Raw genomic sequence first — 23,953 nt, 5'->3', positions numbered from 1 at the left:
TTTACAATCCCTACATTGTTGTCTTTTATTACTGTTTTTTAAAAATGCTGATATAAAAGTTGTGTGTGTCCCTGCAGGAACACCAAGCTGTGGATCTGTATGGAGTACTGCGGTGGAGGGTCACTTCAGGACATGTATCTTGGTATAAATACAAGGAACTGAAGTGCTATGCTAACATTGCTTACACTAATTCCAATTATTAAATGACCCCATAGACTCATATCTAAACATGAAATTTATCCTCTCATCTAACTCAGGGAAGTTGACCAGATTAACTCTGGCAGACTAATTCTAAGTCTTTATTTTGAAACATGCTAGGTTCTCTCTTCCTCTCCTTCTCTTAGTTATGAGCGGCGGTGGCTCAGTGGTAAAGCGGGTGGTGGAGCGGGTCGTCCTATGATTTAAGATCGGCGGTTCGATTCCCGCTCCCGCCTCCCCCCCAAAAAATACCCGGAGGTGAGCTGACAGTGGGAGGTGTCAGCTCACCTCCGGAGCACTGCCGAGGCACCCTTGAGCAAGGTGCCGTCCCCTTTACAAATTGCTCATTTGAGGTGCACCTAGAAGGAGCTGCCTGCCACTCTACCTCCCCTGCATGCCTACAGGCCCCCTTGTGTGTGTGTGTGATACAGGGGCCTGTACTCACAAATATATATGTATGCATGCGTTTGAATCAGTAGCTAGAGTGTGCATTCTTAATTTCCCTTCGGGGATCAAACCAGTATATAAAATAAAAAAAAATAAAATTAAAATTTATGGTGCTGTTCCTTACAGTGATGGGCCCATTGCAGGAGAAGCAGATTGCCTATGTGTGCAGAGAAACCCTTCAGGTAACGATGTTTGACTGAAAAGCTTCCTGTTGGCCTACGCTATGGAATTGAGAATCCCACAGGAAAATGGAGTTGAAAGTGTTCCCTTAGAGTCTTAGAATAGAATAGCAAGATTTTCACTAGAGAGGTGGAGGCAGTGAATCCTTTTCGATCTACATCAGTTTTTATTTTGTATACTGAATTTATGTTGAGGATAATTTAAAAAGATATTAATTCATTCATTCAACAAAGTAAAAAGATGCTTTACAACAGCGTTAGCCTCTAGCTAATTTGCATCTGTAGTCCCTGTTCAGTGGAACAAGAACATAAAACAAAGAAAGAAATTAGAATGGATTGTGTCACCAGTGTGTCTCAGGCTTCTACTTTCCCTAAACATCTTTTCTTTTGAGTCGTATTTAATTCATCATTTCATCTTTTGTGCCCCACGATGTACTGGCGACGCATTCGGGGTGTACCCTGTCTCTTGCCAGCAGCATGCTGGAATAGACTCCAGCGTAACCCATGACCAATGAGGCAGGAGAGCTGCTGAAGATGAGATAATTATGGTTGTGTCGTCTTCAAGAAAATGGATGGATGGATGGATGCATGGATGGATGGATGGATGGATGGATGTGTGGATCGATCCATCCGTGGATGGATGGATTTCATATTTTTCCTCTTTATATAAATATTTAGAACAAACTTTTGTCAACATAACCTTCTAAAACTCAAAACAATTCACCAAATCTTTTGCTCTTGATTCAGGTAATAAGAGGGTTTTACTTACATCTTTTCTGTTGCTTAATCAATTGCAAACATGAAAAACGTATTAATAGGGCAGTGCAGTTAATTGTAATAAAACTGTGATCTAGACTAACGTGTGCAGTCAATCTCATGTCGTAGTGACTCAAATGTCCCAATTGCACTGGCATTACTTCCTGCCTCAACCGATGACAAGAGGTGACACAACACGTGGCTCTGTGTAGTAGAAACTCCAGCAGTACAACCATTTCAAACGAGATCACAACGGCAAGCGCCTGAGAGAGAAATAGGTCATGAAGGGCTCTGACCATTTACAACATGGGGTAAAAGAAATAGTGGTTATGAGTGGTGATGTCAATTCTAAGCAATAGAAATGTGATTCATGTTTTGTCCAGCCCTAATTGCTGCCCAATGCTAAGACTAAATACACACACAAAATAATTGTCCTTAATTCCATTGGCTGGTTTGTAACACAAAATAAAATAATGCAAATCAGGCATTTCAAATTTGAGAATGAAATCGAAGCCAGTGAAGTATATTGAAATGAGGTAAAAGCCAATCACAAAACAGGAACTTGTCACATGAACAAGCTTTGTATGATTTCAACCTAGTTTTACACCTGAAACCGGAACCATTGGTGGTTGTCACAAGGCTAATGTAAACAATCATCCTGGTACAGGGAAGGGCAATTCATTTTTACAAGGAGTCACATGAGAAAAGTGAATTGTGCCAGAGAGCCACATCAAGTATAACTTGAACATAAAAATTGCAGTAATTTCAATATTTTGAATAGCTGGTACTGGTAATCAAAACAATAAAACTGTAAATATTTAATATTTAGGCCATTTGAAATTGTGCTGTTTAATTTATGTAATTCATGATTGGCCTCACTCGGGCCAGACCTGGACGTACAAAGGGACGGCTGTGGCCCCCGGGCCGCAGCTTGCCCAAATCTTTTATACTACAGTCTGGGATCTGCAAGTCCTACCATCCTACCCCGTCCTACCATATATAGTATCAATCAATCAACTTTTATTTATACAGCGATAATCATATTTGAAGACATTTCAAAGCGCTTTATAGATAGAAAACCAACAATGCCCTCCAGAGCAAGCATAAGTGACGGTGGCGGGGAAAAACTCCCTCATCGAGGAAAAAACTCCAGGCAGTACCCAGGCTCTGAAGGGCGGTCATCTGCCTTGACCTGTTGGTTGGGAAATAGAAATACATTGGGGAAAGAGATAGGTCAAGTAAAAGAGACGGAGAGAGAGAGAGAGAGAGTGAGAGAGAGAGTGGCATAGGCCAGTTTCATGTCCATAGTGCGCTGTCGTTGAATTGGGGGCAGGATTTCCAGGCCTTTGGGTATCCTGTCTTCCATCTGCGTTCTCCAACTGTGGAACAGAGGCACAAAGACAGTGGCAGTATTGTGCTGACAGAGTGTGATTGGACAGTAGTAGTAATAAATTCTATGAGTAGTAATAAATTCGAAGAGCATAGAAAGATAAAGAAAGCGAAGGAGAAGTGACAGAAGCTTCAGAGTATCTCCCTTTAATGGGAGAGATGGAGAAAATACCCTCAGCAACCTAAGCCTATAGCAGCATATCTAGTGGGGTGAGTGTTATTTCTAATTGTAGGCTCTATCAAAAAGGAGGGTTTTTAGTCTACTCTTAAATAAGCTGAGAGTGTCTGCCACTCAGACCAAGTTTGGGAGATCGTTCCAGAGGAAAGGGGCCGATAACTAAAGCTTCTGTCTCCTGATCTACTCTTAAAAGCCTGACGGGTCACCAGAAATCCTGCATCCTCGGATTGAAGGGCCCTGGGTGGGTGATATACTTCAATAAGATCTTCAATGTACAGTAAGATGGAACCTTACAGTGGAGAGCTTTATATGTAATCATAAGGAGTATGAATTGTATTCTATAATTAATCAGGAGCCAATGAAGTGACGCTAGGACAGGAGAGATGTGTTCTCTCCTCCCAGTTCGAGTCAGTAAATGGCCAGCTGCATTCTGAACTAACTGTACAGTCCTAATAGAGGAGCTAGAACAGCCCGATAACAAGGAATTGCAGTAATCCAATCTAGAAGTAACAAAGGCATGAATGATTTTTTCAGCGTCTTTAAAGGATAAGAAATTTCTAACTTTAGCAATATTTCACAAGTGAAAGGAGGCTGTCCGGGATACAGACTTGATATGAGAATCAAAGGACAGATCTTGATCAAAAATCACTCCTAAGCTCCTGACTTCATTGGTGGAGGATAAGTAAGTGAATTGCAATGTTAGAGAAATGATCTATAAGATGCTTCGGCCCAATAATAATGACTTCAGTTTTGTTACTGTTCAACGTTAAGAAATTGTGAAGCATCAAGGATTTAATATCCCTGAGGCAGGATTCCAATTTAATTAGCTGATCAGATTCATTTGTCTTAATTTATAAATATAATTGAGTATCGTCAGCATAACAATGAAAATTAATGTTATGTTTCCTTATAATATTTCCCAATGGTAACATACAGATTAAACAGAATTGGTCCCAGAACAGATTCTTGATGTACTCCACAGGTGAGAGTCTCTCGATCTGAAGATTTATTATTGACATAGACAAACTGAAATCGGTCGGATAGATATGACCTAAACCAATCTCGTGCAGTTTTTAATCCCAACGTCCTCTTCCAATCTCCTTAAAAGAATATTATGATCAACAGTATCGAATGCTGCACTCAGGTCTAATAAGAATAGAACAAATAGAAGACCTTTATCTGACGCTGTTAAAAGGTAATTTGTGACTTTTGCAGTGCAGTCTCCATACTTTACTTTGTTTTAAAACCTGACTGGAAATCCTCTAACAGATTGTTCTCCAACAGGTAGTCATTTAGCTGTTTGGCCACTACGCTGTCTAGGATCTTAGATAAGAATGGTAGGTTAGAGATCGGCCTGTAAATTGAGAGGATGCCAGCATCTAGGTTTGGTTTCTTAAGGAGGGGCTTGATCATAGCCACTTTGAAGGACTGCAGTACATAACCTATTTTTAAGGATTGATTAATTATGGATAGTACAGGTACGCTTCTCTTTGAGGAGCGTATTTGGAATTTTGTCTAGAAGACAGGTGGTGGGTTTAGCAGAGGAAATTAGGGAGTTTAAATCGGAGAGTTTCAATTGCTGAAAACACTCCAGGGTATTGCCAGAATTAGTTGATTCTTCTGCTATCTTATTTGTGTTAGGCAGTATATAATGGATCTCATCTCTAGATTTGTAATTTTGCTTTGGAAAAATCTAAGAAAGTCATCACATTCAAGATTTAAAGGAATGGTAGGCTCCATACTGTTGTGTTTCTTAGTCATCCTGGCTACAGTGCTGAAAAGAAACCGAGGGTTGATTTTATTTTCCTCTGTTAAAGTAGAGTAGTAAGTATTTCTAGTTCTACAGAGAACCTTCTTATATGACGTAAAGCTGTCTTTCCAGGTTGAATAGGCTAGGTCAGTTTTTGTCGATCGCCAGATTCTCTCCAGTCTGCGGGAGCGCTGTTTAAGGTTGCGGACAAATGACTGAGGACAATCAGCAGTACCTTGTGATGGTGAAACACATTCAGACAAATCAGTGCTACTGAATACATTCTGGGCAGACCCATGAATTTTAATGGAATTCTGTGTCTCTTCCAGGGTTTGTATCACCTGCACGAAACCGGCAAAATACACAGAGACATCAAGGTAAGAGCTTCTTTTAAAAGATTTGTAAAGTTTGGGACTTTACAATAACGATCTACATTTTTATACTGTGAATTATCATGTAAACAAAAGATCAACATTTGCATTCTTTGCAGGGAGCCAACATCCTTTTGACAGATCGAGGAGATGTGAAACTTGGTCAGTGCTAAAACACACATAAACACACCGGAGTACCCGTTAGCTGGTCACAGCACTTCAGTTCTGATGAAACTGGCCATCCAGACTGGATTTCAGCCTCAGAGTCACCTGTGTCTCTTTCCTCTGTCTCAAGCTGACTTTGGAGTGGCAGCAGAGATCAGCGCCTCTGCAGCTAAAAGGAAATCTTTTATAGGAACGCCTTACTGGTAAGACTATTGAAAGTATCTGAACTCACTCTGTCTCCAACTTTACAATAGCTGGTAGATTTGGATAAGTCATAATTCATGTTGCTGTTTAAAAAATAGCCATTTTAAGATAACCAGGCATTTAAAAACCTGGTTAACAGTAGTAGATAAAGCTGTCCTTTCAGAAACAGTGTTGAACTGAAACTCCCCTTCTCTTCTACCTGCTTTCCATCACCTCATCTGACCAGGATGGCTCCAGAGGTGGCTGCAGTGGAAAAGAAGGGAGGTTACAACCATCTGTGTGACATCTGGGCTGTGGGGATCACCGCCATCGAGCTGGCCGAGCTGCAGCCCCCCATGTTTGACCTCCACCCAATGAGGTCAGTCAGCACACAAACAGAGACTGTTGCCCAGGCAGCAACAGACAAATTAATATTCTGACTAATATGATTGGAAGTCAGCATATTAATCAACGTATTAATTTACATATGGATGACATTATTAGTGATAATCATTAAAATGATACTTCAGAGCCCTGATGTTGATGTCCAAGAGTAACTTCCAGCCCCCACGGCTAAAGGATAAATCCAAGTGGTGAGTTCAACTCGCCCTCTTCCTGTGTGATCATGTCCCTTGTTGTTTGTTCAACTCCTCTTGCTTTAGTGTTAATATCTTTTCAATTTATGGTTAATCCACACTTCCTGTTCCTTCTTTTCTCTTCAGGACTGCAGGCTTCAAAAACTTTGTGAAGATGGCTCTGATTAAAAACCCACGTAAAAGACCTTCAGCTGAGACACTGCTGCAGGTTGGTTTCTTGCTGACTTTAATTAATAACTTGATATCTGTCTCTAAACACTAATCATATATTCAGTAAGTCCTATTTGTGATGGATTGGAACACTTTCTTTGTTTCATACTAGTTTTGTTTCCCTTCATTTGTCTTCATTTGATTTTTGGTGGAGTTTTCATGTCTCAACAACAGTGACACCTGCCACCATGAGAAAAAAAAAAGAAAAATGGAAGAAATAAATTAAATGGTTATATTTATCCAGTGATGCATATAAGTTATTTTCTATTTAACATCACCAATTTTAGGTTATTTTTACTGAAAATCGCTGAATTATCACATTTACCGCTGAAATACTGAGCAGAGACTGCCGGGGGGCGGGGGAGAGGGGGGGGCAACAGCCAGCCTTGCCTCACCATGGATTGCGCAATGGTTTGACTAGCTGAGCTGGCATGCTATACAGTGAGACCGTAATGCTGTCTCTCTATATGTCGCTATTAAAATGTTCAAACACGTTTGCTCTATGAAGTAAATTTCCATCATTTAGATAATGTATATAATGTACAGTGTTTTTTTGTCAACAACTGTGTGTAACATCTTTCTTGAGTTGAGCAGTCCTCAAACGGCTGAGAAAAGGCACTACGTGAGAACCTCAGTTCCTCGCGCCTCATGGTAGGAGGCGCTGGTGATCTCAGAGATTCGGCTGAGGATTCTCCTTCCTCAGCCGCAGAAGAAGTGAGAGCAAACTACAATCTATAGCGAGTCAAGAGCAGCCATTCATTTGTTTTCCGCTCGCCTTGCCATACTATAAAAATGGAGGATTACATGTCAACCTCAAATTTTTTTCGCTGCTTTTGAAGGAGCAGCGCACAGACTTCATTTATAAGTAATTGTAACATATAAACAAACATGTAGGTAACAATATAACAACTTTTTTTTAAAATCAAATTTGATTATTTGTGTAATACAGTTTGTATGTGTAAATAATTCTGCTCTGAGACTCAAAAAATAACCCACTCACTGTTGATAATTAAATGGTGAATAAACTAAACTGTAGGTTCATATGTTTGTAAATGTAATTATGATAAAATCAGAGCCTCACCAGCCATGAACATCACCGCACGTCACTGTGTTAGATGCAAGGTTCCTGACCCTGGATCAGTACATTCTGCAGTTATGCTCTAACTTTAGTAAAAAAATATACAATTGAGACAATAATTATAATCAGAGTCCTGGAGCACGTCGTGCCTTGCAGAGGTAGAGTTCCTGATCCGTCCTTTCTTCCCTCAGCATCCATTTGTGACACAGCTCCTCACCAGGAACCTGATCATTGAACTGCTGGATGGAGCCAACAGGCCACAGCTCTACTCGAGCCACGCTCACAGCATGGCTGACAATGAACTGGAGGTTAGTGCTGGAAGATGGTAAAAGAACCTTTGATCAACAAGTAGGAATAATGAATCATTCGTTCAGAACATACAAAGATGGATCCCAGTGAGGAATGTTCGTGAATTTGGTGGTTTTAAATTCTGTTCATGCTGTCAGCAGGTTGAGGAAGTGGGTCCTGACAAGATCCAGTCAGCGAGAAAACACCTCCCTGTAGAGAGGAGCCTGTCTGAAGAACAATGTAGGACACACTACACTGTTACTTTTAGTATAGTTCTGTTTTATTAAATTTCTGCTTCCATCAGTCCAACAATTGAAATTTGAAAAAATCTGATTATGACCACAGGCGTGCTCACTGTAACTCACGAAAGTGCTCTTATTAATACTATGTCACCACTTTTACTATTTCAAAAAATCACCACTTAATTCACCACTTAATTAATTGTTAATCAGTTGTTAGTGTTGCAACAATCAGAAACCTCAGAGAGAAAGCAGCTGGACAAAGGTCCTCAACCCCTTTTGAGTGTAATAAATGGTTTAATCTCTGATCTCTTTGACTTCTTTAATCCCTAGATTTATAAACATGTAAACCAACAGAGAGTAGAAAGTGGTCCGTTAAAGTGATTAATAACCTCTGATGAGCCCATCTCACGTCATCTGCATATGAAATCAGTATCTAAGAACAAGCACATTTCTCACACTTATAAGATCATGATGAAAGAGATAAAAAAATATTGTGTTCCAAATTGGAACCAAAATTCTGATTCTATCAGAATCTGTTTTTTAATTCTGCTCAGTTATTTTTGAATACACATCGCTGGTGCTCAAGATGAGTTTCATTATTGTTGTGGCTTCATTCAGTTTCTGACTCAGTTTGCTGCAGCAAGTGTTGTTCAAAGGTGTTACTTTATTTATGTGCCAAATGTTATTTGTGCAGTTGAGGTTGCACAAAGTTGTATGAATACTTTTGCCATACATGGTGAGCAAAAACACAATGAACAAGAGCCAGCAGCCAGCAATATTTTACCTTGTTGAAATCAGTTCAATAAAATTTTTAGTGTTCATTCCAGTAAGGTGACACTTTTATTAAATGCTGTAGATATATTTGTTCTATATTGAATTCTAACTGTAACTAGCCGGAACCTGTGGAAATTCCACGATAAAACAATCACATCAGACTTCATGCCAAACGTATGAAAACAAATGTATTTGGATTTTATAAACCAAGCACACCCATCACAGAGTTCTCCTATCAGCAGGCAGCACATCCCGGTCTGACAGAACTGACGATGGCGTCTTTGAAAAGGAACGTGAATAGATGAAGGAATAAATAAATATATAAACTTTACGACACATAAAGAAAGAAACAATGAACAAATATCCAACTGTCAAGCATGTTTATCAACGCGTCTTCGACGTGGAGCAGTTATACGCCAGAAAATAGCCAGTTTTAGCTCCATCCATTCTGTGTGTACTTGTAGACACGGGTCACACACACTAACGTCACAGCGGTTTTCGTCGCAGAGAGACGCCCCTCGAATAGAAAAAGTTTCGGTTACAGTGTCCATGCGACAACGCAGAACCGGAGTTTTCAAAAAAACTTCACTTTCGCCAGCACTTTCGTCCTGGATATCTTCGTTGTCGTGTCGGCAAAAAGCATAACCGAAACAAAAAGTCTCACTGGCCGATGCCTTACACCATATTGTTCATGTAATTCCTTCTGGCAGATGCGCCGTGATTGGGTTGGGCAGAGCGGGTGGAGATAAAACGTGACACCGTAAGGTTTTCAAGTGAGCTTATTCCAAATGATATACAGTAGGTGGGGAGATGATTGTGCATGAAATCAGATTTTATATTTTAATATTCCACCAGCTCATTTATTTAAGGTACAAAATCCAATCCTGAACTTCATTGTAGAATTTAAAAAATATATATTTGTTATTTGTGGCCTAATAAAGGATGATAGTCAATGGACACTATAAAATGAACAACTTCCTGCTTCATGGGCACTGATGTCTGACAGAAATCCACCATATAGTGATAGGAGTGGGTCCCATAAGAAATCCTATCGTGTCAGGCCAGCGTTGGTGGAGGAAATGTGGCTGCTGGGGTGGGTGAAGGTGTCTGTGATGTTCCAGTGCTGCCCTCTGCTGTTCCCTTTCATATTGAGTTTTAATTCAACCTTCTCTGAATAATACTGTAGTATATGGTGGGCGAGTGGGTGGAGTGATATGAAACAGAGCGTGATGAGACCGGACACCGGCATGGCTGAGAATGTAACGTATGTGAATGACAATGGATAAAGTGCCGCTCCTGAGGCTAACGATGAGTCCATGAGCATCTGTCATCTAAGGCAAGTTATGCGGTCACCAACAACTATAACATGGTGTCAGAAGTGAGTCCAGTTCGCCGGTTTGTCGCCGAAGAAAAGCACCGGAGTTTTACTTGCTAGAATTTGTGCTAGCGTTAGCGTCCCCGAGAGAGCGGGAGAGACACAGACCTGCAGCAACAGGTGGAAAAGGCGCGATGGAGCAGTTCAAGCTACCGTCACCACTAGTGTTAATGGGCAATCTGGGAGAAAATAGGAGACGATGGGAACAGTGCTTTCGAATCTATATGACCATTAGTGGTGCAGATGGTAAGGATGAAAGAATTAAAGTTGCCATTTTACTGCACGCACTAGGAGAGGATGCTCTGGAAGTGTATAACACACTCAACCTATCAGAGGAAAAGACTGTGAAAGATGTCCTCGCTGCTTTTGAAGCATATTGTGTGCCCAAGAAAAATACTGATATCAGATTTGATATCAGAAATACAGATTTGAAAGATATCAATTTTGGGCACATCCTATGGCACCCTTCATCTCCATTGATAAATATGTAACAGAGCTCAGACAACAAAGTAAGGACTGTGAGTTTGGAGCCTCAGAAAATGACATGATCAAAGACAAGATTGAGTTCAGCATGAACGACCAGCATCTTAAAGAGAGACTTTTAAGAGAGTCATGTCTCACATTGGAGAAAGCCATGGATACATGCCGAGCTGCTGAGACAGCCAGAGCTCAAATGCAGGCGATGAACACAGCCACTCAGGAGATAACTGTCCATACAGTTTATAAGAGAAAACAGGACTATCAACCACGAAGTAAAGGACCAAAGAAACTTTATCAACAAGAGCATGGTGTTGGAAAAGCGAACACATGCAGAAAATGTGGAAATTCACACCAGCCTAAGCAATGCCCAGTTTACAGAGTTTCCTGTCACAAATGCGGAAATGCGGAAAGCAAAATCACTATGCAAAGGTGTGTGAATCAAGTAAAATTCATCATAAAAGAACAGTACATCATATTGGTCCAGAAATAGGCACTCTGTTTATTGGAACAGTGAACACAGGCAAGCTTCACTCCAGCCGTGATAGGTCCTGGTACTCTGAGGTACAGATTAATAATATGTCAAGTTTAAACTAGACACAGGAGCAGAAGCCAATGTGCTGCCGCTAGAGCTATTCAAGTCCATGAAGCAAAAGGCCAGGCGTGAAAGAAGAGCACACATACAGCTACAGCCCATTAAAACAGTGCTGGTGGCTTATGGAGGGATGAGGCTGAGACCAGAAGGGATTCTCACACTCAGGTGCTCCACACCCAAGGCGCAGGCAAGTTTTACGTATCACGATACTCATCCACACCTATCTTAGGGGGAGAGGCCTGTGAAGACTTGCGCCTAATAAAAAGGCTGGACATTAATAAACTGGACGTGAAACATCCAACTACGAAGGAGGAGCTGATAGCTCAACACTCCACAGTTTTTGAAGGTCTGGGTGAATTCGCTGGAGAATGTCACATCCACACAGACCCCAAGGCTACACCAGTCATACACGGCTGCAGGAAAATACCACTAGCTGTGATGGACAGACTCAGGGACACTCTAAATGACCTGTTACACGCTGATGTCATTGCACAGGTGACAGAGCCAACACCGTGGGTAAATAGCCTTGTTACAGAAAAGAAAGATAAGAGAAAATTAAGGGTTTGCTTGGACCCCACTGATTTAAACAAAGCTATACTAAGACAGCACAACTCCATTCTCACAAACTAGCTGGCAAGAATATATTCACAGTGCTGGATGAGAAAGATGGCTACTGACAAGTAAAGCTTGACAAAGAATCATCGCTGCTGTGCACATTCAACACCCCATGGGGAAGATATAGGTTCAAACGTCTTACGTTTGGAATCAAGTCAGCAAGCGAAGTTTTCCAACAGCGTAACTGTGAAACATTTGGTGATATACAAGGAATCCACATCATAGCAGATGACATGATCATTGCTGCAGCTACAGAAGAGGAACATGATGAGATAATACAAAAAGTGATGAACAGAGCAAAAGAGGTAAATGTGAAATTCAACAAAGTACAAGGTGAGCAGTGTTAACTATATTGGTCACGTTGTAACCTCAGAAGGTGTGAAAGCAGATGAGGCAAAAGTTAAAGCCATAGCTGAGATGCCTCTACCCACTGACAAAGCAAGACTGCAGCAGATGCTAGGCATGACAAAATACCTGGTGCAGTACATCCCAGGTGAGGCCACCATAACAGCACCACTGAGACAGCTGTTAAGAAAGGACAATATATGGCAGTGGCAACATGAACATGATGAAGCAGTCAGAAAACCAAAAGATGCACTCATAAATGCTCCAGTGCTCAGATTCTTTGATCCACAGAAACAACTTGTCAGACAAGCATCTAAAGACGGTCTGGGAGCATGTCTCTTACAGGATGACCACCCAATAGCATACGCGTCGAGAGCTCTGACAGAGACGGAAAAGAATTATGCGCAAATAGAGAAGGAGCTCCTAGCCATAGTCTTCTCTGTCAAGAAGTTCCACCAGTATGTGTATGGGGTGAAGGTCAAAGTTCAGTCTGACCCCAAACCACTGGAAGACATCTTAAGAAAGCCACTTGGATCAGCTCCATCTAGGCTACAGAGAATGCTGCTACAGCTACAGAAATATGACCTCGATGTTAACTACACACCAGGTAAAGAACTAAAGATAGACACACTGTCACGAGCTGTACTTCGTGAACAACGCATAGTTACTAATGACTATACAGATGAGAGAGTCGTCTATGCTTTGGAGCCAACAGATGCCTTGAGTACAGAGACTTTAGAGCAGCTCAAGAGCAACACAGAGAAAGACAACATACTGCAGCTGTTGCAAGACACACACAGACAGGGTTGGCCCAAACACAGAAAACAAGCTGACTCAAGGCTGATACAGTACTGGCCAATCAGAGACACAGTAGCTGTCAGAGACAGAGTAATGTTTGCAGGAGACAGGATAATTCTGCCAACAATAATGTGACCTGAGTTTGCGTGTAGCTCATCAAGGGATTCAACGTACTAAAGCACTGGCCAGGAAACACTGGTACTGGCCAGGGATGTCAAGAGACATTGAACAGATGGTAGAGAGATGTGGAACATGTCTGCAGTTCCAGCCCAGGAACCAGAAGGAGCCACTGATCTCCCACGACATCCCTGAGCTTCCATGGCTTAAAGTTGGAACAGATATCTTTGAAATACAAGGTCAGTCGTACCTGCTTATAGTAGACTATCTCTCAAAATACCAAGAGATATTGAACATTAGAGATAAAACTTCACACACTGTCATCAACAAGATGAAATCAGTCTTCGCACGATTTGGAATTCCAAAAGAGATTGTGTGTGACCATGTTCCATTTGCAAGTCAGGAAATTAGATGTTTTGCAGAGTCATGGGATATAAAACTCACTCATTCAAGTCCAGGCTATGCACAGTCCAATGGACTAGCTGAACAAACAGTGAAAACGGTGAAACATGTGCTGAAAAGAGCTCAGCAAACAAACTCTGACATCCATCTTGCACTTCTCACCCTGAGGAACACACCGGTGACAGGCATGGAGTACTCACCAGCTCAGATGCTCATAGGCAGCCGAGCTCCAGATGTACACTCAACTCTATAGAATCTGCAGACAAGGCAGCAACAATACTACAACAGAGGATCAAAGCCGCTTCCTGAGCTGAGTCCAGGAAAAACTGTTCACATGGAGACACCACAAGGTTGGCGTCCACTAGTCGTCACAGCGCAGCGAGATGAGCCACGATCCTACGACATAGTGACATCATCAGGTCAGCACTACAGACACAACAGACGCCACCTGAGAGGGACAGCGCACAACGCCTGGGTGATCTCTGAAACAGGTTCATTAGATGATGAGCAGGTCAGCACATCAGACGCAGGTGAGAGTGGAGACACAGAGCTCTCATCAATGTCACATCCATCTCGAACCAGGTATGGACGAGTGATAAGACCACCTGGGAGATATAGAGACTATGTAATGGACCAAAAGTAAGGGTTGGGTCCAAATTGACATTCTCTCGTGTTGATTAAAAAAGAAAGAAAGAAAGAAAAGAGAGTTGAATGTGAAATGTATTAAAATGAAGAAAAAAAAAGTGAATTGTTTAAGAAATGTTAACATAAGAAATGTTATCTTTTTACTAGCCTATAGAGTAAAGGCATGTCAATGTTAATGTTGCTATAAGAGTGAGGTTTAACTTTTATTTTGAGAAAAGAGGATGTAATATATAGTGCTGCGCACTTATACTGTGGTGCTGATGTGAGTGACAAGTGGGCAGAGTGATATGAAACAGAGCTTGATGAGACTTGACACCGGCATGGCTGAGAATGTAACGTATGTGAATGATAGTGAATAAAGTGCCGCTCCTGAGGCTAACGATGAGTCCATGAGCATCTGTCATCTAAGGCAAGTTATGCAGTCACCAACAAGTATAACAAATACTACCTTTTCTGTTCAAGTTGCACAAAGATTGGTGTATGTCAGTGTACTTTGTGCTGGTTGTACTTGTGGAACTATGCCTGTGTTGTTTACTTTAGAGTAAACCCACTATTCAGTGCTTCTATCTGCATCATATAATGACCACAAACGTCTTTCAATTGGACTCAAAAAGTTTTCATTCAACTGTTTCAACTTCAGACTAGCAAACAGGTTTTGAACTTGTGAAAATATGGTAAAATTGTTGTAGCAAATAGATGACAGGAGTAATCAAATTAGAAAAATCTGAATGCAGATGAGAAACGTGAGAATGAGAAGATGAGAAGACCGAGGACACCATTAAAATGGACAATAGACTATCAATAATACATTTCAATAGTAGAAGTTTATATGCAAACTTTAATAACATCAAGGAATATTTAAATCAGTTTATAAAACCATTCAAAATAATTGCAATCTCAGAAACATGGATCAACATAATTAAAGGAAAGGATTTTGAACTTCACTTCAATATGAACTTCACTGTGCTAACCAAAGGAACAAGAGCAGAGGAGGGGTCGCTGTGTATGTGAACAAAAACTTGAATTATAAAGTAGTAGAAAATATGACAACTGTGATTGATAACTTTTTAGAATGTATAACAATTGAGATGTATAATGTATAATCAGTTGCATATACAGTACAGAGCACCAGGCTCTAGTGTTGAAGCATTCAAGGAATAGATGGAAGATTTTTTTTCTAAAACTAACCAAAAGGATGTTTTCATCTGTGATGACTTTAACATGGACTTGTTAAATCCAAATAGGCACCAAATAATTTATGACTTCATCAATACAATGTACAGCAAGAGTTTATATCCAACAATCACCAGACCTAGCAGAATCACCACCCACTGTGCTACTCTAATTGACAACATATTCACTAATGATATTCAAAATAATACAATAAGCGATCTACTAATAAATGATATCAGTGACTACCTACCAGTTTTTACAATTTATAATAACAGCCAGCAGAGAAATAACCCAGAGGAGAGACTAAAATACAGGCGACTGAGGACAGAGGAAACTATGAAATCATTAAAGAATGACTTATTGGCACAAAATTGGGAGAATGTACATAATGAAAAAGACATTGATAGTGCATATGAAACTTTTATAAAAATATTCACATTATACAACAAAAATTGTCCAGTAAAACAATGTGACAGAAATCAAAAGTACAAAGACCGACCATGGTTCACAAAGGGATTACAAAACACCTGAAAAAAGAAAAATACACTATATAGAGATTTAATTAAAAAACAAAAGACAAAAGAGGCAGAAAATAAATACAAAAAATATAAAAATGAGTTATCCAATATTATAAAGGTATGCAGAAAGGAATATTACAGCAAAATATTGTCAGTCAGTCATCTTCAGATTACCACAGCTATATCCGCCGTAGCTGGTCACGGGGAGCCGGAGCCTATCTCGGCGGCATAGGGCGTGAGACGGGGGACACTCCGGGCACGACGCCAGTGCACCACCGCGGAGCCACACACAAAGACATACAACCACGCACACACACACTCATTCCTACGGGCAATTTGGAACGGCCAATCAACCTGAAGCGCATGCTTTTGGAGGTGAGAGGAAGCCGGAGAACCCGGAGAAAACCCACGCAGACACGGGGAGAGCATGCAAACTGTTACGGGTAGTTCAAGTCTGGACCCCAAGGAGCAGAGACTGACACACAAGTAAAATTCAACCGCTTTATTGCTCAGGCTAAACAAAAGCGCTAGTTAGCTAAATAACAAAAAGCAGATTAAACTCCAAAAAACATAGAAAAGAACTGGTAACTGAGAGAAACACTCGACACTGGCATCACAGAACAAGACGGAATAATCTGGCACCCTCATAGGGAAAAGACAGGCCCTTTAAAGATAAGGCTGATGACTAGAGTGGAAACTGGTGTGGCTCATCAGCTGCTACGATCCTGCCACACCCTCTGCCACAGCCTGACCTGTCAGGAGAAAATGAGTTTTCACAAAAACAGCCTGCCAGGCATACCAACAGAACAGAACAGAACCATGACATGAACTCCGCACAGATCGGTACTCGAACCAGGGTCCGCCGTGTTGTGAGGCGGCAGCACTAACCACTGCCCCACCTTATTGTGTAATAACAAAAACAACATTAAAGGAATGTGGGACATATTACACAGTATTATTAAAAATGGTACTAAACAACAGAGCTATCCTCAATATTTTGTTGAAAATAACATGAAAATGGATAATATGGATGTCAACAGTTTTAACAGTTTTTTTTGTAAATGTTGGACAAAACTGGCAGATGAAATCCCAGATCCATGTTTAGATAAGAAGTGGAGTGAAAACCTTATAGAAAGGAATCCCAGTTCAATGTTCCTCACAGCAGTGGAAGGAAAGGAAATAATAGATATTGTAAATAAATGTAAAGGTAAAACATCAACGAATTTAAATGAAATTGATATGAAAGTTGTAAAAAAGGTCATTGAGGGGATTTCAGAACCACTGACATACATCTGCAACTTATCATTCCAGACTGGTAAATTTCTAACAGCATGAAAATAGCTGAAGTTGTACCACTGTATAAAACTGGGGATAGACATGACTTCACAAATTACAGGCCTGTTTCCTTGCTTCCACAATTCTCCAAAATCATAGAAAAATTGTTCAATAGCAGACTAGATAAATTCATAAATAAACATAAATTATTCTCTGATAGTCCGTATGGATTTAGAGCAAACAGCTCAACATCACTAGCATTGATAGAATCAATTGAGGAGATCACCAATGCCATAGATCATAAACTGCACTCTGTCGGAATATTCATAGACCTCAAAAAAGCATTTGACGCAATCAATCATGACATTTTAATCAATAGAGTTGAGAGGTTTGGGATCAGGGGGTTAGTGCTGCACTGGGTGAAAAGTTATCTGAGCAACAGGAAACAATTTGTGAAGGTGGGTGAATATTCATCGACATGCTTGGACATTGCTTGTGGCGTCCCTCAGGGGTCAGTGTTGTTGGGTCTTAAACTGTTTATTCTTTATATAAATGATACTGTATATGCAAAGTTTCAAAGGTATTAAAACTAGTATTATTTGCAGATGACACTAGCATTTTTTGTTCTGGGGAATTGCACACTGATGAAATACGCAAATTAAAAATGTGCAGTTGTTAGCGCTGCCGCCTCACAACACGACAGACCGAGTCCCGCTCTGTGCGGAGTTCGCATGCTCTCCCCGTGTCCGTGTGGGTTCTCTCCGGGTTCTCCGGCTTCCTCCCACCTCCAAAAGCGTGCGCTTCAGGTTGATTGGCCGGTCCCAAATTGACCATAGGAGTGAGTGTGTGTGTGAATGATTGTTCGTTTCTATGTGGCTCCGCGGTACACTGGCGTCGTGCCCGGAGTGTCCCCCGCCTCACGCCCTGAGACTGCTAGGATAAGCACAGGCTCCCCCGCGACCTGCATTAGCGGATTAAGCGGGTTGGAAGATGACTGACTGATGATGACATGACTAAGTAAGACCAAATTCATGTTATTCAGCAACTGCAATAAGAACATTCATGCTCATGTACAGATAGATGCGGTGGATATTGAAAGGGTATATGAAAATTAAAGCAAATTATCAAGAAGCATTTCAGTTCTGAGCAAAGCCAAACACATTCTGGACCACAGATCACTCCACATTCTCTACTGTTCTCTCATTTTACCATATTTACATTACTGTGCGAAGGTCTGGGGCAACACATATAAATGTACAATAAATTAATTATCCATATTACAGAAAAGAGCCATAACAATAATTCATAATGTCGGTTATAGAGATCACACAAACGCACTATTATTAAAATCTAGAATATTAAAACTCACTGACATTATTCATTTTCAAACAGCACAACTCATGTACAAAGCAATACATAAGACACTTCCTGGTAATATTCAAAAAATGTTTTTCAATAGAGAAGGGAATTATCATCTGAGTGGGGAGCACAATTTAAAACGTCAGAGGGCACGTACAACATTGAAAAGTTTTTGTGTTTCTGTTTGTGGAGTGAGGGTGTGGAACAGGTTGAGTGTGGAGCTCAAGCAGTGTTCAAGCATGATCCAGTTTAAAAAACGTTACAAGTACATGGTTTTCACTGGGTACAGGGAGGGAGAAGGGGTCTAACAATCGGGTGTTTTTTATTAATTCTATTTGCAACTTACTTTTCTGTTTATTGTCTTTTCTTGTATATATTTTTAGTACTTCATTTGTTTATTTATTTTTTGTACTACGCAATCTATTACTATAAGTAGGGAATTCATGTAAATGGAGAAGTGAAGAAGGGGTAGGATTAAATAAGCTTATGCTTCATCCTTCTCCTTTTCGGGCATGTTTTGTGTTTTTTTCGTATTATTTTTGTCTTGATTATTGTTATTCTACGCACATGTTCGAAATAAAAAGCATTCATTCATTCATTTAAAAAAAGACGATCAGCAGGAAGCTGAGAAATACGAACATGTCAGAATATAAAACAAGTGTCATCAGTTTTGGATCAGATAACGCACAGAATGTGATGCTGGTCAGTGGGAAGATTCAAACTTGGACTCACATGTTTGAACACTTTACAGCTCGTTGTGTGTAGTTCACGGAACAAGTGCATGCAGGAAATATGCCAATCACTTTTTCCTAATTAATGGGTCATGACCTATTATAAAAGTTATTATTCTGTAAACTAAGTAATCATTCTCATTACCCATTCATACATTCATCCTCCTCCGCGGTGCACTGGCGTCGTGCCCGGAGTGTCCCCCGCCTCACGCCCTATGCCGCCGAGATAGGCTCCGGCTCCCCGTGACCCACTGCGGCGGATATAGCAGTGGTAATCTGAAGATGACTGACTGACTGACATTCATCCTCTTGAAGACTAATACCCCCCAGTTCTCATTTTATTTAATTATATAATGCACATGTAACATTCAATTCCTGTCATGATTTCTTTGCAGTTGGCCAGGTGACATTTAGACGTCCACTGCAAAATGTCACAGAGTTATATCCTGATTTGGTAAGTCACTGACTATCAGAGATATTTCTGTGACATTACTTTATACGAATGACTAATGATAACCAAAGATTGTGTTTTGGTGACCCTCTTAGCAATACCCTTATGACGATGACTGGAGTCCGTCTGGAGATGATGACAGCACACCGTAAGGCATCTTTGTTTTTCCTATTTTCTCTCCTTTGATGTTCGAAACTCCCAACAGCGATTAGTAATTTTCTTTGCGATGATAATTGGAAAAACATCCCAGTTCCTGCTCTTCCATCTCTGGAGCATGCACGAGTGCCAGCAAATACAAACAGGGTAGTGAAATTGTTTTTACATCGAAACAAAGAAGACAAACTAATTTAATACATCTGTTATGTTTCCTGGGTCTGGTGGTCCTACTGCATGCGTACTATTACGTGTCTGGTGACACCAAAAGCTTTATGCTCTTATTGAAGTCTTTGAAGCCTTATAAATGTCTTCCAATGATGTCACTTAAGTTCAGCATTTGATAATGCTGAAAAATGGAAGTTTAAAAGTGAACAGGAGTGGAGAGATTAGCTCAGTGCTACAGGGAGAATTCTTCTATGAGTTTGAACATTTTTAATCCAAATCAAAGCTAATATTAACTATGCTAATATTAACAACAACAAAATTTCCACATTTAAAATAACTAAAATCCTTTGAATCCTTTTCAGCCTTGTAAAAAAGCCTCAAAACCCCTTCATTTTGAAAAATACACATTTTTATCAAATCAATAGACATGCAGACTTTAAATGTGTATAATTAATTATATGTAAGTCACATAAACAGCTACGTTTTTACATTTGTTGTGTTTTAGTATTATCGCTGACGGAAGATAATAAAAAAATATTGTCCAATCATGAGGTCCTCCGAGAACGAAGAACAATGACAGTCTGTGGCCAAGATATTGAGCCAAGTCATGAAAACCATAGAAATACAATTATTGTCGGAGCTGAATGAATGAATAATGGATCCAATGTAAAGCGTCTTTGAATGTCCAGAAAAGCACTATATAAATCTAATCCATTTTTATTATTATTATTATTATTATTATTATTATTATTATTATTATTTCTCGCCGCCAAGCGGAAGAGAAGGCGAGAGAAAATGTGACGATAATGTGCTTTTTATTTTAGTTTACTGTATTCAATAATTTTTTACTTAATTTGCGTTCCATTGCCTATGGTACAAGTTACAGTCCCGTAAACTTCTGTCCAAAAGACGACGGTAACTCGTACCTTAGGCTAACTTGATTACGTCAATGTTTTTTTTTCTTTCTTACTCGTGTTTGCTTCTTTCTTTACACTTCTTTAATGTGTTTCATTACTATACAATTTGATATACTGTATGAATGACATTATGAAATAACATATTATGTTGAAAAAAGGTAGTTTTCTAGCGTCTTTAACAGATTAAGACCATTTATATTATTTGTAATGGGAAAAATGTACTGCACGGTATTTACCTAAAAGCCTAACATTTTCTCATAAACACGTAGTGCGCCTTATAATCCAGTGCGCCTTGTATATGGATTAATATTAATATTGGTTAAAAACATAATCGCTGAAAAAAAGCCGGCAGTCTGGCAGCCAGTCATACCGCACTCCGTCACCAGAGGAGCTCCCTCACAAGGTCTACGCCCCCTAACAACGGTAGTCAAGGGGCGTCACCGAAGTCCCGGCTCTGACTGAGCTGCTCTCAGACGGCAGACCAGCCTGTGGGTGCATCGGTCATTACGTAGCAAAACATAAGGAACTTTTATCAACTCTCTTAATGAAGTTTGACTGACTGACTGATCTCAGTACTTCCCAACTATGTGGCGTCGGAAATAACCCACTTTAAACTTAATTGGTCTTAAAAATGCCATTGTGCTGTCATCTGGAATCTAGTGACGGTCCATTCTATTAGTTTGTGGAAACACACGGAGAAACTGGCATAAAGATGAATGAAAGACCCTCAAAGCTGAACTTACAGCCTTTTCTGAAATTTCAAGATCAGAGTTACAGCGTTTCTGTTGTGCTGCATAGATTTACAAATGTAGTTGATAGCTCTGGGGGGGTGGAAGGGCGCATTCAGGCTTGTGTATTCTGTCTGCAGCGACGTGCGGTGAGATTCACGGCGGTCAGACACCGACCTTAAAGTCAGTTCTAGGAGTAAAACAGCGTCACATTTGCCAGTAAATTAGCAGCCTGACATTAAAAACTAGTTTAAAAAATTGTTTAGGACACACAGCAGCAAATAGCTGCACCTCACCTCCGACTGGACTACCGATCTGAAACAATATTTAATTAATGAAAGAAGACGAACGACGGAGCTTAAATATCTGCTTCGAACTTCAGATCAGGAAATAACCCGCTCTGTTCGCACTGACTGCACTCGTAATGAATTTAACCAGTTTTTAATGTCAGGTTTTTTAATATGCGTGTTGACTTCTTTCTAAGGCCCTGTCCACACAATAACGGATTTTTTTAAAAAACGGAACTTTTTAAAAACACATCGAAAATGATTCCTAGTCCACACAACAGCGTTTTAAAAAAAATCTCGGTCCACACGTAAACGCAGCAGTGCGTTTTCGAAGACTGCTATAAGAATGCCAAACCATGTGGTGGCAGTATTGAGTCAAATTTGAACCAATAGGAATCCTCCGTGTTTTGTTGTGACAACACACGGGCCCATAAATATGACGTAAACGCGGTTTTCGTCGCAGGCAAGATGTCACCGTTTTTAAAAAGTTGCGGATACGCCGTCCGCACGACAACGCAGACCCAGCGTTTTTTTAAAAATCCACCTCGGCCAGTGTTTTTAAAAAGTTGCGTTTTCGTTCCGGATATCTGCGTTGTCGTGTGGACGGAAGGCGTAAACGCAACAAAAAGTTGCGTTTTTAAAATATCTGTTATCGTGTGGACGGGGCCTTAGATGGCAAAGTGACCAAGTGATCAGATTTCCTTGATGAGGCTCAGAATGGCTTATTGACATAACAATTGGGGCTATTCAAAGGTACTAGGCAGTCATGAATACAATCATGACTGTCTGAGCAGCGCGGCTCTATCTAGTGGACGGATTGCGCAACTACAGTCGATGCAGTTTATAAAATACATTTTATTTATTTTTATTGTGTGCGCCTTGTATATGGAATAAATTATAAAACAAACAAATTATTAAGAGTGCGTCTTATAGTCCAGTGCGCCTTATAGAGCGGAAAATACTATATTTGGAATTCGAACAAATCGGTATTCGAACAGCCTTCCGGAACGAATTGTGGTCGGAAACCGAGGTTTGCCTTTTGTCTAGAATATACAAGTACCAGGCCTGACTTGTGATTGGGTCCCTCATGTGGCTGCAGGTGTTACAGATAAGGCCACTTCCTTAAACTTCAATCCAATTTGTCCACATTTACTAGTTACTCTTTCTAAAGACATCTTCAAGATATACTACTGTAATTCCATAGGAATTAAATATTGTAAATCAGAATGATGAGTAAAAATTTTGTTTGAATGTTAGAAGTCTGCGCTTCAGTCTCAGTTTCCTCACGTCAGACTTCAGACGCTGTAAGGAGTCGGGTTCTGGTTTCTTACCCCTATTTCTTATGGGCCATTAATGCCTGTGGTCAAATACATACCAGGTCTTTTGTTGCAGAAGCCTGATGGAATCTGTGGAGCAAGCTCTGCAGCTGAGGTAGGCATCATCATCCAGCTTCAGTTCTCATCGTAGCCCATTTTAAAGTGGCTGTGCTGATTGTTTTGAAAATAACATAATTGGCATAATTGATGGGTTTGTGTTTGTGTTAATCCTAAACTAGTCTCCATGTCCTGCTACTTCCTCGTGAACTGGATGTGTCTCAGTAATGTGGTGCTTTGTGTCTCTTCTTTTGTGGTGTTGCCTCTAGATGTGCCTTTGTGCTGCTGTGGCCGTCCAGCATGTCCAGCTTATTGTCCTGTTGATTCTTCATATGGATCTTATCAAATGCACTGACTTTAGGTTCTGATCAAAATTTTGTTGCATCTTTGTCTTTGTCAGGAGGTTAAGTCTCAGGAGAACACCATCAGCTGATGTGAGTAAAAATTGCAGACTTGTGCTGATTATTTTTTCAGTTTGTGAGTGTGTATGCCTTCAAAATGTCTGTAGGAGGACTTGAGAGACGGAAATCGATCTAATATCCCAATGACTCTTTTCAATTAAGACAAAAAACGCTATGATAAACCCTGTGCATTAAAATATAAAAATACATTTTCTACGACAAAATTTATAACATGTCTTTTTAAAA

The 23,953-nt window shown here is 40.3% G+C and overlaps 1 protein-coding gene across 12 annotated transcripts in view; it reads left to right on the top strand.

The window, feature by feature from the left end:
* The window catches only part of map4k2 (mitogen-activated protein kinase kinase kinase kinase 2), a 64,991-nt gene that overhangs the window by 25,662 nt on the left and 15,376 nt on the right, over positions 1–23,953 (top strand). For 8 of the 12 annotated variants that reach the window (XR_011034527.1, XR_011034528.1, XR_011034522.1 and 5 more), the window contains 14 exons: positions 78–142; positions 772–827; positions 5,227–5,274; positions 5,388–5,430; positions 5,564–5,636; positions 5,864–5,995; positions 6,147–6,209; positions 6,339–6,420; positions 7,692–7,808; positions 7,947–8,028; positions 19,625–19,683; positions 19,776–19,828; positions 23,326–23,364; positions 23,707–23,740. Coding sequence is in view for 3 of the 12 variants with exons in the window: in XM_068308658.1 (XP_068164759.1) it covers positions 78–142; positions 772–827; positions 5,227–5,274; positions 5,388–5,430; positions 5,564–5,636; positions 5,864–5,995; positions 6,147–6,209; positions 6,339–6,420; positions 7,692–7,808; positions 7,947–8,028; positions 19,625–19,683; positions 19,776–19,828; positions 23,326–23,364; positions 23,707–23,740 (946 nt within the window). In the remaining 9 variants the exon portion in view is untranslated. Of the gene's footprint in view, positions 1–77; positions 143–771; positions 828–2,430; positions 5,142–5,226; positions 5,275–5,387; positions 5,431–5,563; positions 5,637–5,863; positions 5,996–6,146; positions 6,210–6,338; positions 6,421–7,691; positions 7,809–7,946; positions 8,029–19,624; positions 19,684–19,775; positions 19,829–23,325; positions 23,365–23,706; positions 23,741–23,953 lie in introns of those variants that run through there. The other 4 variants (XR_011034521.1, XM_068308659.1, XR_011034523.1 and 1 more) reach the window with 3 other exon arrangements.

This window comes from Antennarius striatus, chromosome 23 (assembly GCF_040054535.1).
Source record: "Antennarius striatus isolate MH-2024 chromosome 23, ASM4005453v1, whole genome shotgun sequence".
Lineage (NCBI taxonomy): Eukaryota > Metazoa > Chordata > Actinopteri > Lophiiformes > Antennariidae > Antennarius > Antennarius striatus.
The sequence above is the reverse complement of the archived record's forward strand: the minus strand, read 5'-3'. Positions and strand labels throughout refer to the sequence as shown.